Source organism: Salvelinus sp. IW2-2015, linkage group LG37, assembly GCF_002910315.2.
Source record: "Salvelinus sp. IW2-2015 linkage group LG37, ASM291031v2, whole genome shotgun sequence".
In the NCBI taxonomy this organism is placed as follows: Eukaryota; Metazoa; Chordata; class Actinopteri; order Salmoniformes; family Salmonidae; genus Salvelinus; species Salvelinus sp. IW2-2015.
Genome location: NC_036876.1, coordinates 13,306,485 through 13,324,189, shown reverse-complemented (window position 1 = coordinate 13,324,189; position 17,705 = coordinate 13,306,485). Strand labels below are relative to the sequence as shown.

At 43.1% G+C, this 17,705-nt stretch overlaps 1 protein-coding gene across 1 annotated transcript in view; it reads left to right on the top strand.

Annotated features, from left to right (window-relative positions):
- Window positions 1-6,564: 6,564 nt before the first annotated feature.
- The window catches only part of LOC111960301 (glycogen phosphorylase, muscle form), a 33,340-nt gene continuing 22,199 nt past the window's right edge, over window positions 6,565-17,705 (top strand). The window contains exon 1 of the mRNA XM_023982250.2: window positions 6,565-6,906. Within this exon, the coding sequence (XP_023838018.1) occupies window positions 6,664-6,906 (243 nt within the window). The 5' untranslated portion in view covers window positions 6,565-6,663. The remainder of the gene's footprint in view (window positions 6,907-17,705) is intronic.

The following is a 17,705-nucleotide window of genomic DNA, read 5'->3' as shown; positions in this document are numbered from 1 at the left end:
ACTACACTATTAGTATTTGGCAGCATTGCCTTTAAATTTTTAACTTGGGTCAAATGTTTTGGGTAGCCCTCACAAGCTTCCCACAAGTTGGGTGAATTTTGGCCCATTCCTCCTGACAGAGCTGGTGTAACTGATCAGGTTTGTAGGCCTCTTGCTCACACACATTTTCAATTCTGCCCACACATTTTCTATAGGGTTGAGGTCAGGGCTTTGTGATGGCCACTCCAATACCTTGACTTTGTTGTCCTTAAGCCATTTTGCCACAACTCTGGAAGTATGCTTGGGGTCATTGTCCATTTGGAAGACCCATTTGCGACCAAGCTTTAACTTCCTGACTGATGTCTTGAGATGTTACTTCAATATATCCCATAATTTTCTTGCCTCATGCCATCTATTTTGTGAACTGCAGCAAAGCACCCCCACAACATGATGCTGCCACCCTGTGCATTCACGGTTGGGATGGTGTTCTTCGGCTTGCAAGCCTCCCCTTTTTCCTCCAAACATAACAATGGTCATTATGGTCAAACAGTTCTATTTTTGTTTCATCAGACCAGAGGACATTTCTCCAAAAAGTATGATCTTTGCCCCATGTGCAGTTGCAAACCGTAGTCTTGATTTTTTATGTGGAGGTTTTGGAGCAGTGGATTCTTCCTTGCTGAGTGGCCTTTCAGGTTGTCGATATAGGACTCGTTTTACTGGGATATAGATACTTTTGTACCTGTTTCCTCCAGCATCTTCACAAGGTCCTTTGCTGCTGTTCTGGGATTGATTTGCACTTTTCGCACCAAAGTACATTAATCTCTAGGAGACCGAACGCGTCTCCTTTGAGGGGTATGACGGCTGGTGGTCCCATGGTGTTTATACTTGCGTACTATTGTTTGTACAGATGAATGTGGTACCTTCAGCCGTTTGGAAATTGCTCCCAAGGATGAACCAGACTTGTGGACGTCTACGATTTATTTTCTGAGGTCTTGGCTGATATCTTTTGATTTTCCCATGATGTCAAGCAAAGAGGCACTGAGTTTGAAGGTAGGCCTTGAAATACAGCCACAGGTACACCTCCAATTGACTCAAATAATGTCAATTAGTCTATCAGAAGCTTYTAAAGCCATGACATTTTCTGGAATTTTCCAAGCTGTTTAAAGGCACAGTCAATTTAGTGTGTGTAAACTTCTGTCCCGCTGGAATTGTGATACAGTGAATTATAAGTGAAATAATCTGTCTGTAAACAATTGTTGGAAAAAATTACTTGTATCATGCACATAGATGTCCTAACCGACTTGCCAAAACTATAGTTTGTTAACAAGAAATAGTTTTTTTTTTTTTGTGAATTTTACCCCCCTTTTTTCTCCCCAATTTCATGGTATCCAATTGTTAGTAGTTTCTATCTTGTCTCATCGCTACAACTCCCGTACGGGCTCGGGAGAGACGAAGGTCGAAAKCCATGCATCCYCCGAAACACAACCCAACCAAGCCGCACTGCTTCTTAACACAGCGYGCATCCAACCCGGAAGCCAGCCGCACCAATGTGTCGGGGGAAACACCTGTGCACCTGGCAACCTTGGTTAGCGCGCACTGCGCCCGGCCCGCCACAGGAGTCACTGGTGCGCGATGAGACAAGGATATCCTACCGGCCAAACCCTCCCTAACCCGGACGACGCTCACGGACCTGGGCGCGAACCCAGAGTCTCTGGTGGCACAGCTAACGCTGCGATGCAGTGCCCTAGAACACTGCGCCACCCGGGAGGCCACATTGGTACTAAACAAGTTTTAATGACTCCAACCTAAGTGTATGTAAACTTCTGACTTCAACTGTGTGTATATATATATATATATATATATAAACTCAGCAAAAAAAGAAAATACCCTTTTTCGGGACCCTGTTTTTCAAAGATAATTCATAAAAATCCAAATAACTTCACAGATCTTCATTGTAAAGGGTTTAAACACTGTTTCCCATGCTTGTTCAATGAACCATGAAAAATGTATGAACATGCACCTGTGGAACGGTCGTTAAGACACTAACAGCTTACAGACGGTAGGCAATTAAGGTCACAGTTATGAAAACTTAGGACACTAAAGAGGCCTTTCTACTGACTGAAAAACACCAAAAGAAAGATGCCCAGGGCCCCTGCTCATCTGCGTGAATGTGCGTTAGGCATGCTGTAAGGAGGCATGTGGAATGCAGATGTGGCCAGGGCAATAAATTGCAATGTCCGTACTGTGAGATGCCTAAGACAGCGCTACAGGGAGACAGGACGGACAGCTGATCGTCCTCGTAGTGGCAGACTACGTGTAACAATACCTGCACAGGATCGGTACATCCGAACATCAAATCTGCGGGAAAGGTACAGGATGGCAACAACAACTGCCCGAGTTACACCAGGAACGCACAATCCCTCCATCAGTGCTCAGACTGTCCGCAATATGCTGAAAGAGACTGGACTGAGGGCTTGTAGGCCTGTTGTAAGGCAGGTCCTCACCAGACATCACCGGCAACAACGTCGCCTATGGGCACAAACCCACCGTCGCTGGACCAGACAGGACTGGCAAAAAGTGCTCTTCACTGACGAGTCGCGGTTTTGTCTCACCAGGGGTGATGGTCGGATTCGCGTTTATCGTCGAAGGAATGAGCGTTACACCGAGTCCTGTACTCTGGAGCGGGATCGATTTGGAGGTGGAGGATCCGTCATGGTCTGAGGCGGTGTGTCACAGCATCATAGGACTGAGCAAGCAATCTCAACTCTGTGCGTTACAGGGAAGACATCCTGCTTCCTCATGTGGTACCCTTACCGCAGGCTCATCCTGACATGACTCTACAGCATGACAATGCCACCAGCCATACTCCTCGCTCTGTGCGTGATTTCCTGCAAGACAGGAATGTCAGTGTTCGGCCATGGCCAGCGAAGATCCCGGATCTCAATCCCATTGAGCACGTCTGGGACCTGTTGGATCGGAGTSTRAGGGCTAGGACCATTCCCCCCCAGAAATGTCTGGGAACTTGCAGGTGCCTTGGTGGAAGAGTGGGGTAACATCTCACAGCAAGAACTGGCAAATCTGGTGCAGTCCATGAGGAGGAGACCTAGTCTATGCTTGGAGTTATTGAGAGATGATTTGGCAATGTGAAGATAGGAATTCCAAAGTATGGAACCTTTATCTGATAGAGAATGGACCATGTGTGGCAGTGGGGAGGGTGAAGGTTATCTGTGTGTCTTGTGTTGTATGCATGGATTCCAGAATTAACCTGGAAGAATCCATTGAAGAGTTTGGGTGGGAGGTATTTGTAGATGAAGGTGCAGTCAACATGTAAGCGCAAGTCTGACAAGTTGGTCATTGTGTAATGTGAAATTCTAGCAAATGGTCATTGACCTTTTTACAATATGATAYATGGGTAAATCCATTTGAATTCAATCACTTTTTGACAACATCCATTTTGATTTAAACAAACAAAACTTYCCATACATATTTGCTCATGGAAGAAGTGGTCAGAAAGTGACTTTTTGGACCTGAATGCCAAAACATTCAGGATATTAAGGTGCTCATACCCCACCATACCATGAGACATCCATGTCTTTATCACTGGAAAATATACACTTGAGTTTGATATAATTTAAAATCTTACAAACAGTGTTGTCAAACTATTTAATGATTTATTGAAAAAAAAGGTTTTTTTTAATAAAAATTGACATTTTTACACATTTAACATCAATTATCAAAAAAATGCTTAAACTCAGATTTTTTCATATTCACATATGTTGTTGCTTAGACCYGATTTCACATCATCTGAGGTTTTTGTGCTGTGCCTGCCATCAGTTGAGACAACATGCTCTTGAATACAACAGGGTRGGTTTCATTTCTATCACAGAAATATAATTCATAGAATGGACCTATCCMTTCAGACCACTGYAATTTAGCTGGTACACCAKTTGCATTTGAATTTCATTGAAATGTTAACTTCTAATTGCTACAACAAAGATGACCACCGGTCCACCCACGGTCGAATTTCAAATGTCTTTCTATTACATTGATCAACAGATATATGGGACCAGAAATCGTCCCTGGCATTTCCAACACAATGGCCTATTTGTTTCCTTGAGGCYCCCATACCGGCCAATTGTTTTCCTCGATTCCCCCACACCAGCCCATATTTTCACTTGAGGCCCCCATTATTAGACAGATAATGATCTGTGGGCCTGTATAACTTGTTTTTTTGGCGCAAAATGATCAGGATATGGCTAATAATTGGGGCCTCGGGGAAAATATGGGCTTGTGTGTTGGAAATGCCAGGGCCTATTTCTGGTCCCAGTCCGTCCCTGAGAGGCTGAATAGAAATTTGATAAGAGCTCAGAACATATTTAATTGTCTGGTATGGTTTTCAGGCAGACAGAATCTTACTCCCAAATAATAGGCTATACATCACGCAGTCCCGACAGCTGAWAGGCTACATGGCTCACACCCCTCATGCACAACCCCTCAATGCCATCATCCCTTTTCAACTTTTCGAGGGAGTTTTGGGGGCTTCTCAATTAATTATGATTAGCTCTGCATATTGTCATTAAGAGGGTCAACTCTTAATTGGGCTGGAGCTTCTGTAAGACCCACGCTGTACTTGAAATAAATGATGGGTGCATTCATAGAAATGCAGACGTGCAGGACTGGCATACCAACTCCGGTGTCCTGGTCCATACTTGAAGAGACAATTGGCAGGGGTTCAGATTGGCCATCTGGCAAATAAAATAAAAGTTTATCGGTCTTGTATACAAAAATCTGTCAGACGCCAGATGGGCTAGACCAATTTTTAGGAGGGTATGCTGGTCCAATTTTTTATATCATTTATTTGGGGGGGAAAAGAGCGTGACACAGCCGGCGGCCAATGGGCCTGTTAATATAGACTACATGACCAAATGTATGTGGAAACCTGCTTGTCAAACATCTCATTCCAAAATCATGGTCATTAATATGGAGTTGGTCCCCACTTTGCTGCTTTAAYAGCCTCCATTCTTCTGAGAAGGCTTTCAACTAGATGTTGGAACATTGCTGCGGGGACTTTCTTCCATTCGGCCACAATAGCATTAGTGAGGTCGGGCACTGATGTTGGGTGATAAAGCCTGGCTCGCAGTCGGCGTTCCAATTCATCCCAAAGGTATTCAATTGAGTTGAGGTCAGGGCTCTGTGYAGGCCAGTCAAGTTCTTCCACACCAATYTCGACAAACAATTTCTGTATGGACAGAATCGTCTAGAATGTCATTGTATGCTGTAGCGTTAAGATTTCCCTTCGGACCTAGCCCCCCCCAAACAGCCCCAGACCATTATTCCTCCTCCACCAAACTTTACAGTTGGCACACACTATGCATTGGGGCAGGTGGCGTTCTCCKGGCATCCACCATACCCAGATTCGTCTGYTGGACTGCCAGATGGTGAAGAGTGATTCATCACTCAAGAGAACATATTTCCACTGCTYCAGAGTCCAATGGCGGCGAGCTTTACACCACTCTATCCGGCGCATGGCATTGCGCATGGTAATCTTMGGCTTGTGTAYGGCTGCTCTGCCATGGAAAYCCATTTCATRAAGCTCCCAGCGAACAGTTCTTGTGCTGACCTTTCTTCCAGAGGCATTTTGGAACTCAGGAATGATTGGTACAACCGAAGACAGATTATTTCTACGCACTACACGCTTCAGCACTCGGCAGTCCCGTTCTATGAGCTTGTGTGGCCTACCACTTCGCAGCTGAGCCGTTGTTGCTCCCATAAGTTTCCACTTCACAATAACAGCACTTGTAGTTGACCGGGGCAGCTCTAGCAGGGCAAACATTTTACGACCTGACTTGTTGGAAAGGTGGCATCCTATGMMGGTGCCATGTTGAAAGTCATTGAGCTCTTCAGTAAGGCCATTCTACTGCCAATGTTTGTCTATGGAAATTGCATGGCTGGGTGTTCGTTTTTTATACGTCAGCAACGGGTGTGGCTGAAATAGCCGAACCCATTAATTTGAAGGTACTTTTGTATATATAGTGTATTTTTGTAGAAGCCTAGGCTATAGCCTACCTTTTTCTCTGTTGACATAATCTATCAAATTTCTCAATTGGGCAGATGCAGTGAGGAACAGCCCCCTGGATTGCAGAGGCTGGGTGATATGTTATTGTTTCAATTAAGGATTCTTCTAGCTTTGTTTTGTGGCTATAAAGTGTTTGTTTACATATACATTGTTTACAAACATTGGAGTAAAACAAGAMAATATTTTGGGTTCTGATGGGATACAACATTTGAGCGGTTGGTGCCGGGRCTGGCGGTGTGATACAATAATGCCAGAGCAGTCCACCACTTGACRGTCGTCCCAAATTACCACGGCCATAAAGTCATAAACCCCGCCCATTTCTACAATTATCTTCTTAAAATCKKATTTTTAACCTAACCACAGTGCTAACATTATGCCTAACCTTAACGTAAGACCAGAAAGCCCATTTGTGTTTTCTTGAAGCGTTACGATATAGACTTTGTGGCTGTGCTATCAAGTGGAAACCCCACTGGTCAGAGGGAGGCAGGGCAAACAYTGTGACAAGCATAGGCATAACGCAGTTCGTTACTTGCCATCTCTCCTCACCCTAGGTCGATATTTGCCATTCGGATCTACAGTCGTACAATAGAAAATACGCATTTACCAAGATGCCTAAACCACTGACAGACCAGGAGAAGAGAAAGCAGATATCGGTGCGAGGGCTTGCAGGAGTGGAAAATGTTTCAGACCTCAAGACTAATTTTAATCGCCATCTCCACTTTACGCTCGTAAAGGACCGAAATGTGGCGACCAAAAGAGACTACTACTTCGCSTTGGCCAACACCGTGCGCGACCATCTGGTTGGCCGATGGATCAGGACGCAGCAGCACTACTACGAGAAAGACCCCAAGGTAAGCGGTCGAGWTGCCGCAGTGACACAGTGTTCCCGTCCCATCGCAATCTTCCGCACATATTGCAGGCTTCGGCACGTAGGCCTGCGCCGCTGTCAGACTCCGGGTAAAGTGGKGAGGGGGTGGCTTTCCCAGGGAAATATCACTGCGCATTACGTGMAATTATGCTGAAATCTAGACTCTGCGCTTCAGACGCTAAAATTACATAAGTGTTATGCTCATAATATCAATTGAGGGGAATGTAGACTATTTCATCCTCAATGTGATTATGCAGGGAGAATGGTAAAGGAATGCCACATTCTACATTAAGCGCTCCATCAAAGCTCCTTGCCAGTTAGGCTACATAATGATGTTGCATCTCTGGATGAGAAGACATTCAGTACATTTCTGTATATTATCTCATTCTTAATCACTGAGTTTATAAATAAACCGGAGACAGCATCCAAGATGGACGCCTGTCGTTTTCAACATAATCTACTCACGTTCGCATACTCTATTAAAAGAAAATGTCATCATATAAATTCAATACATTTTGAAGGATCTAAATTTAAATCTGTACATTTTTTAAGAATGTATAGATTTTTGTAACACAAAACAGCACAAACACGCAAAAACAAAAACGCATACAGGGTTTTACATTCAAATACATTTAAAATGCTTAAAGCTGCAATATGTAACTTTTTGGACGACCCGATCAAATTCACATAACAATGTGAGTTATAGGTCTGTCATTCTCTTTGAAAGCAAGTCTAAGAAGTGGTAGATCTGTTTTATGTGCGCTATTTCTATGCTTCCTGTTCTCACGTTTTTGTGGCTTTAATTTTCGGTTTTGTACACGAGCTACAATATTTTTGTTWATGGAATATATATTTCACAGCGGTTTAGAAGTTACAATGATTCTCTACACTATACTTGCTTGTTTTGTCACATAAACTGAAATTAGGCTAACTATTATAATTTCAACAACCAGGAAATGGCGGAGCGATTTCTGGATAGTGCATCTTTAAGAGTAGCAATATATTTAATTACTTGATTATTCTTACAGAGCATATTATTTAATGTGACAAAGTAATTATTTAATTCAACCTTTAAAAATATCGAATATTATTTGTTATGTTCTTAAAGAAAGTCATTTTATGGATGTAATATTGAGCAAGAGTTATGAACAAATGCATCACATACGGTTCATTAGTTGAGAATCTTGGATTATTGAACAGAAAAATAACATCATACATTTGCAGATGAATGTCTACCCAGAAAATAGTTACATACACACATTGGAAAAATAAATGTTACATTGATTCTGTCCAATTCTAATGATTTTTTTTCTTTCTTAATTTCAACTATTTACTACCTGTAATGTGCTAGAAGCCTTGCTTAAGACTGATGTCCACTGGGGCTGATATGCTTGATCCATTTTTGCTGCAGATCTCTGCACCCTTGATTGCTGAATCATTAACCCATATTTTTAACCTGGCGAATATATCTGGTACTATCCCCAAGGTTTGGAAGGCGGMCCATGTACTCCCCGTTCACAAAGGTGGTGACCCTAAATAATTATCGCCCAATTTCTTGCCTAGGTAAAATATTAGAATTCTTGATTATTTCTCAGCTAAGATCTTTCATATCTTTGAAATGTATTCTAAATGTACTGTACATCAGACAGGTTTTAGACCAGGTCATAGCACTATCTATGCTGCATCCCTAGTTATAAATKATTAACTGTATGGATAAAAGGCAACATTGTGCTGTCATCTTCATTGACCTGTCAAAGGCTTTCGATACTGTTGATCACTCACTGCTAATTCAAAGGCATTCCTCAATTGGCCTAGACCAGGCTGCATATAACTTGTTTAAAAGTGACTTGATAAATAGAACTCAATGTGTATCTACTGATGGTGTTACATCAGGTTTCCTCGACACTACGAAAGGTGTCCCGCAGGGTTCGATTCTGGGTCCTGTACTTTTTAATGTTTACATTAACAATATTGACTTGTCTGTAAAAAATGTTTTTATCTGCACTTGCAGATAATACTGTTGGGTATGCTGTTGCCCCCGCAGTTGACCAGGCTCTATCTGAACTACAGTCTGTCTTCATTGTATTACAGAAAAACTTTATTGACCTGAAATTAGTATTGAATGCAGGTAACAAAGTATATGTTGTTCTCTAGAGCGCATAAAAACAACTCTAATGATTTAAGCATATGTACTTTGGATGGTGTCTATATTGATCGTGTCCCTGCTTACAAAAATCTGGGCATCTGGATAGATGAAAAGCTGTCTTTTAAAAAGCATATTGATGAGTTAGTGAAGAAGCTGAGAATAAAAATGGGCTTCTTCTATAGAAATACAGTGCATTTGGAAAGTATTCAGACCCCTTGACTTTTTCCACATTTTGTTACGTTACAGCCTTATTCTAAAATGTATTAAATTGTTTTTTCCCCTCATCAATACCCGATAATGACAAATAAAAAAGTTAAATATCACATTTACATAAGTATTCAGACCCTTTACTCAGTACTTTGTTGAAGCAACTTTGGCAGTGATTACAGCGTCAAGTCTTCTTGGGTATGACGCTACAAGCTTGGCACACTTGTATTTGGGGAGTTTCTCCCATTCTTCTCTGCAGATCCTCTCAAGCTCTGTCAGGTGGTATGGGGAGTGTCGCTGCACAGATATTTTCAGGTCTCTCCAGAGATGTTCAATCGGGTTCAAGTCCGGGCTCTGGCTGGGCCACTCAAGGACATTCAGAGACTTATCCCGAAGCCGCTCCTGCGTTGTCTTGGCTGTGTGCTTAGGGTCGTTGTCCTGTTGGAAGGTGAACCTTCTCCCCAGTCTGAGGTCCTGAGTGCTCTGGAGGAGGTTTTCATCAAGGATATTTCTGTACTTTGCTCCGTTCATTTTTCCCTCGATCCTGACTAGTCTCCCAGTCCCTGCTGCTGAAAAACATCTCCACAGCATGACGCTGCCACCCCCATGCTTCACCGTAGGGATGGTGCCAAGTTTCCTCCAGATGTGACGCTTGGCATTCAGGCCAAAGAGTTCAATCTTGGTTTTATCAGACCAGAGAATCTGTTTTTTCAAGTGGCTTCTGTCTGGCCATTCTGCCATAAAGGCCTGATTGGTGGAGTGCTGCAGAGATGGCTGTCCTTCTGGATGATCCTCCCATCACCACAGAGGCACTCTGGAGCTCTGTCAGAGTGACCATCGGGTACTTGGTCACCTACCTGACCACGGCCCTTCTTCCCCGATTGCTCAGTTTGGCTGAGAAGCTAGCTCTAGGAACAGTCATGGTGGTTCCAAACTTATTCCATTTAAGAATGATGAAGGCCAATGTGTTCTTGGGGACCTTCAATGCTGCAAAAAAAGTTGGTACCCTTCCCCAGATCTGTGCCTCACAGTCATGTCTCGATACAGTCATGTCTCGGAGCTCTATGGACAAATTCTTTGACCTCATGGCTTGTTTTTTTTGCAAACATTTCTAAAATGCTGGTTTTGCTTTGTCATTATGGGGTATTGTGCGTAGATTGATGAGGAAAAAAACTATTTCATCCATTTTAGAATAAGGCTGTAATGTAACAAAATGTGAAAAGGTCAAGGTGTCTGAACACTTTTCGAATACACTGTATTATGTGACTTGTTAAGCAAATTTTTACTCCTGAACTTATTTAGGCTTTCCATAACAAAGGGGTTGAATACTTATTGACTCAAGACATTTCAGATATTCATTTTTTATTAATTTGTAAACATTTCTAAAAACATAATGACATTATGGGGTATTGTTTGTAGGCCAGTGACACAAAATCTCAATTTAATCAATTTTAAAATCAGGCTGTAACACAACAAAATGTGGAAAAAGTCAAGGGGTAAGAATACTTTNTGTAGGCCAGTGACACAAAATCTCAATTTAATCAATTTTAAAATCAGGCTGTAACACAACAAAATGTGGAAAAAGTCAAGGGGTAAGAATACTTTCTGAAAGCACTGTGTGTACAAAATTATTGACAACCTTGATAAAGGCTGTATCACAACCGGCCGTGATTGGGAGTCCCATAGGGCGGCGCACAATTGGCCCAGCGTCGTCCGGGTTTGGCCGGTGTAAGCMGTCATTGTAAATAAGAATTTGTTCTTAACTGACTTGCCTAGTTAAATAAAATAAAAAWWAMAAATATAAAGATGAGCTATATTGTATGTTCCAAAAAATTGGGAAATTATATTATTTTAAACTAATACAATTGCTCAGAGAAAGYGATTTTGTTTAACAAGTAATACTTTTTTTCTCAAATGTAGGGGTMAAAATGATTGACACCCCTCTTTTCAATACCTTTCAATACTTCACCATGCGAGGATAATGGCGCTGAGCCTTTTTCTAAAATATCTTATGAGTTGGAGAACACATTGGACACATTGRGAGGGATCTTAGACCATTCCTCCATACAGAATCTTCCAGATCCTTGATATAGTTTGTCTGCGCTTATGTACAGCTCTCTTCCATTCGAACCACAGGTTTTCAATGGGTTTCAAGTCCGGAGACTTAACAATTTCTTTGTGGAATTTGATGTGTGCTTGGGGTTATTGTCTCGCTGGAAGATCCACTTGCGGCCAAGTTTCATCCTCCTGATATCCGAAGTCTATGCCGTATTCTGAGGCCTTGAACCTCTTGTAAACTTTAGTTTAGTCCACTTTAGTGTTGTTTGTGAGATTCACAAAGTCCMCCAGCATGTAGGGCTCCACTGTCACACAGTCCACCACCTCACCCCGCCTCCAAGATCTGAAACACAACAACCAGCTGTCTAAACAGGAGGCAGGTTCACTTCCTCTGAAGATTTCTAAACATTGCTAGTGCATAACATTTGTCATTTAGCAGACGCTCCTAGGACCAGTGGAAGCAAAATAGCCCCATAACATCAAAGGTCCGTCAYCATATTTGTAGGTAGTTATGGGTTTTGATTTTGCTCATGCATACCTACTGTAAAATATGGTGGTGGATCTTTGATGTTATGGGGCTTTTCTGCTTCCACTGGTCCTGGGGSCCTTGTTAAGGTCAACAGCATCGACGTTGTTGCCTCTGCCAGGAGGCTGAAAGTTGACCGCATGTGGATCTTCCAGCGAGACCATAACCCCAAGCACACATCAAAGTCCACAMAGAAATTGTTAATCAATAGCAATATGCTAAATACGTTTACATGAAAGAAGCTATGCAAATATAGCAACAAGATAACAATATGAATTTTAAAAGTGGGATGCAATTACTTGGCGTGATAGGCCAAAGTTAGAGCAGGCTAAATTGGCAGTGGCTATTAGTGTAGCATTATACTGTATGTGGGGTTGGCATTAAATTAAATTTTATTTGTCACATGCGCCGAATACAACAGGTGCAGACCTTACAGTGAAATGCTTACTTACAAGCCCTTAACAAACAATGCAGTTTTAAGAAGAAAAAAAAAGTAAGAGATACAAATAACAAATAATTAAAGAGCAGCCATAAATAACAATAGCGAGGCTATATACAGGGGGTACCGGTACAGAGTCAATGTGCGGGGGCACCGGTGTTGAGGTAATTGAGGTAATATGTACATGCGGTCGGAGGCTGAGCAGTTGCCATACCCGGCAGTGATGCAACCCGTCAGGATGCTCTCGATGGTGTAGCTTTATAACCTTTTGAGGATCTGAGGACCCATGCCAAATCTTTTCAGTCTCCTGAGGGAGAATAGGTTTTGTCGTGCTCTCTTCACGACTGTCTTGGTGTGCGTGGACCATGTTCGTTTGTTGGTGATGTGGACGCCAAGGAACTTGAAGCTCTCAACCTGCTCCACTACAGCCCGTCGATGAGAATGGGGGCGTGCTCGGTCCTTCTTTTCCTGTAGTACACAATCATCTCCTTTGTCTTGATCACGTTGAGGGAGAAGTTGTTGTCCTGGCACCACACAGTCAGGTCTCTGACCTCCTCCCTATAGGCTGTCTCATCGTTGTCGGTGATCAGGCCAACCACTGTTGTGTCATCAGCAAACAATGATGGTGTTGGAGTCATGCCTGGCCGTGCAGTCATGAGTGAACAGGGAGTACAGGAGGGGACTGAGCAAGCACCCCTGAGGGGCCACCGTGTTGAGGATCAGCGTGGCGGATATGTTGTTACCTACCCTTACCACCTGGGGGCGGTCCGTCAGGAAGTTCAGGATCCAGTTGCAGAGGGAGGTGTTTAGTCCCAGGGTCCTTAGCTTAGTGATGAGATTTGAGGGAGCTATGGTGTTGAACGCTGAGCTGTTGTCAATGAATAGCATTCTCACATAGGCATTCCTTTTGTCCAGGTGTGAAAGGGCAGTGTGGTGTGCAATAGAGATTGCATCATCTGTGGATCTGTTGGGGTATGCAAAATGGAGTGGGTCTAGGGTTTCTGGGATAATGGTGTTGATGTGAGCCATGACCAGCCTTTCAAAGCCTTTCATGGCTACAGATGTGAGTGCCATGGGTTGGTAGTCATTTAGGCAGGTTACCTTAGTGTTTTGGGGCACAGGGACTATGGTGGTCTGCTTGAAACATGTTGGTATTACAGACTCAGACAGAGACAGCTTTGTACACGTCTCTGTGTGTGGAGTAAAGGTGGTCTAGATTTTTTCCCCCCTCTGGTTGCACATTTAACATGCTGATAGAAATTAAGTAAAACTGATTTAAGTTTCCCTGCATTAAAGTCCCCGGCCACTAGGAGCGCCGCCTCTGGATGAGCATTTTCCTGTTTGCTTTTGTCGGTATACAGCTCATTGAGTGCGGTTTTAGTGCCACCCTCGGTCTGTGGTGGTATGTTGACGGCTACGAAAAATACAGATAGTGTGGTCTACAGCTTATCATGAGCTACTCTACCTCAGGCGAGCAAAACCTTGAGACGTCCTTAGATATTGTGCACCAGCTGTTGTTTACATAAATGCATAGGCCCCCACCCCGTGTCTTACCAGAGGCTGCTGTTCTGTCCTGCCGATAGAGTGTATAACCCGCCAGCTGTATGTTATTCATGTCGGCGTTCAGCCATGTCCCGTTGGTTGGATAAACATGCTTTCAGTTCTTCCCATTTTTTCCCCCCAGCGATTGAACGTTAGCTAGCAGGACGGAAGGCAAAGGCAGATTAGCCACTCGTCGCCTGATCCTCACAAGGCACCCTGATCTCTTTCCGCGAAATCTCAATTTCCTTCTTCAGCGAATAACAGCGATCTGGGGAGTTTGTGTTATATCTCTCCCGTCCGACTCATTGAAGAAGAACTCTTCATACAGTTTGAGGTGAGCAATCGCAGTGCTGATGTCCAGAAGCTCTTTTTCAGTCATAAGAGACGTTAGCAGCAACATGATGGACAAAACAAGTTACGAACAACGCGAAAAAACAAACAGGATAGCATGGTTGGCTAAGAGCCAGTAAGATGGCAGCCTTCCCCTCCGGCACCATCACCTAAACAATGGAGTAGATAAAGTTAGTAGGCAAACACGCAAGCAGTATTAACTCAAAAGCAGGCCTTAATTCGCATAAAAAACAAGTGCACAAAAGTTGCAAAATTTTTTAAAACTACATGTAGCATCAAGAAAACTGATCAATGAGTTTAAACTGCTTATGGCAGTAGGCCAGGCACGTGCACAGATAGGGGTCTACCTGTGCCTCCCACTTGGTCCTTTGCCGTCCCACTCGCCAAGTGCCCTTTTGGGTGGTGGTATAATTTTATTTTTGAATACAGTTTTTGGCATTGTTCTGAACCCACTGCCCGCAAGTCGTCATGACATCGTCAAGTTCGCCACCCTCTACCCCCACCCAGTCCGTTTGTTGCGCCTGTTGGTCTGGCCTGTACAGAGCTCGCACGCACAAAACAAGCTCTCAGTCTCATGGCAGAGTTAGATGTTCATCCACGTCTTCCAAACTTTTTGTATTTGCAGTTGCTCCAAACGTCAAATTTCAAAGTGTTTTTGTTGCGCCTGCTGCTCGTAAGTTTAGGCACTCATTCCGAATGGTTAAGGTAAGGGTTACGTTTTGGGATAGGGTTAAAACCAAAAACCAAAAACCAGCTTGCACGATGGGGATCGAACACACAACCTTCTGATCCAGAGTCATGGGACCACCCCCGTCCACAACACCCTAACAAAACCCAAGCCTACTTGATGGTAATAGCGCTCACTATTGCCCCAGTGGCCGGTTTTGAAGGCATTTCCCGACGTCCTTAGGACATGGATAGACGTCAATCTTGAACTACCTGGCTGCGCACGCTTTGCGGCTGTCCGGAATCCAAGTTTGAGATGTGGTCACCGGTCGAGTGTGTAGCTAGCTACCTAGTTTAAATATGAACAGTACTGCAACAGCAGCAAAACATTTGATTAACACTTGAATACACTTGATTTACATCATCAATATTCGGGTCTGGTTGGCTGATACACGCAGCAGAGAGAGGCAGAAAGAGAGAGGATCGGCTGCATCAATGACCCCTCCGACTCAACTCCATCCCTCCAGTCGGGAGTTGGACATGTGTGTCAGGGCAGCAGCAACACAGACCACAATATACTAAAATATCCAAACAAGCCAGCCTGACATTTATCATGAGTTGAGAGATTATGAATATTACATTATTAAAGTTATTATTTAAAAATCGAAGAGCATTGAAGATGAAAAAACAATCAGTCAAAAAAAAGGGGGGGGTTGCGCTCTTTGTTCATTTTGAGCACCTGCACCCTGAAATGTCTGTGCACAGCCATGCAGTAAGCCTGGCTATGGCATTACTAGTCATATAAACACCGTTCTCTGTTTATATTAACCGGCGTAAAGTCATAATCGACATAAGCAGGTCTCCTGCAACAGGGTGATCAAATGAAGACCCCGAGAACATATTTGACCAATACCTCCATGCCCCGTAAGAAATATAAATAACAATTTTTTTACACTAATCCTTAGTTCATAACCTCTGGTCATCAAGAGTTCAATTGCATTTTTGGTATTCGTTCCATTTCTTATAATAATAATTTCTCATAATCAATCCATTCTTCCCAAAGTCTTCATGTTTACTAATGCATTAATAGCTGTAGTAATAGTAGTAACACTGCTATTAGTAATAGTAGCCATCCTGTTATTTAGAGTGTTTATGTAACCCCATCTCCACCAATGATTGGCATCTCCCTTCCTAGTCGCTCTAACCTTTTAGAAGGGACCACTAATGCGACTATTTTTAACAAGGGACTAGATGCCTTTGTCACTTTATCATGGTCACACTCAATGGGACAGTAGGGAGCTCTGTTTTCCATGTCCTCATTTGCATGCCCTCCTATTGTCGGAAAACCCCATTTGAAATGTCACAGGTCAATCGAAGTCTTGGGTGTCGTTCCCTCCTAGCTTTTCATTTAGGATATCAAACACACCATCCTGATCAATTATGTTGTAGCACTTTATACAACGGGTGAGTCTAATCCTGAATGCTGATTGGTTAAAACCGCATTACAGCCGGTGTCTATTCCACAAGTTATCACAGGCTAAATCTATGACGTTAAAATGCTTATTTACTCTGTTCCATCTGACTGTGCAATCCACTGTCTCAAAAGCATCTAGACATTATCTCACATTTATTTTAGAATAATATTTCATTTTCAACAGCAGAGATTTGTATAAAGCTTGCTGTCTGTCTCTCCGACATTTGCAACATTGTTTCAGTATTCAAATTCGATCTTCAGCTGTCCCATAGTAATGAACGTGTCGGGAGTCGGGACGAGACAGACAGGCAGCCAGCGTTTCTCAGCCAGTCAAAATCATGACTCAGCTGGCATCATTTTTATAGATATATACAGGGCACAACAAAGCCTGGGTTGCATCTCTGGCAACCGAACCGATAGAAAGAACGACCAGCCGGCTTGGGTAGCAACCTTAGATTTGTGTAAGGATGAAGGAAGGATGAAATAGTATGAATAAATTCATCAAAATAAAGTTTTTTTATAAAAATATGTAAATCATTATTTAAAAATGATAGTAACCCATTGTATAAAAGCGATAATGCCCTCAAAGCCGGTGTTTGGAGGATATATTGGCACGGTTTGCCGGCCCTCAACTTCTTCTCGGGCCTAACAACACCCATGCCAATATATCCTCCAAACACCGGCTTCGAGGGCATTATCACTTAAGTGGGGCGGCAGCGTAGCCTAGTGGTTAGAGCGTTGGACTAGCAACCAAAAGGTTGCAAGATTGAATCCCCGAGCTGACAAGGTATACATCTGTCGTTCTGCCCCTGAACAAGGCAGTTAACCCACTGTTCCTATGCCGTAATTGAAAATAAGAATTTGTTCTTAACTGACTTGCCTAGTTAAATAAAGGTACTTTAAAAAAAAGTATTGACCTTAGAAATAATGAAGCGAAGAGGCATTTGCAACTAGAGGCAAAAAACCTCTAGTTCACCTTTACTCCACACACAGAGATGCGTACAAAGCTCTCCCTTGCCCTCCATTTAGCAAATGTGACCATATCTCAAACAGGAAGTACCAGTGACGCTCTCAATACGGTAGTGGTCCAATGAAGCAGAGGCTAACCTACAGAACTGTTTTGCTAGCACAGTTTTGCTAGCACAGCTCTCCGTAGTTTATGTGAGTAAGACCTTTAAACAAGTTAACATTCACAAGGCCGCAGGGCCAGACGGATTACCAGGACGGCTACTCAGAGCATGTGCTGACCAGCTGGCTAGTGTCTTCATTGACATTTTCAACCTCTCCCTGACCTGTAATAGCTACTGTTCCAAGAAGACCACCATAGTCCCTGTGCCCAAGAATGTCAAGGTAACATGCCTAATGTCTATGCG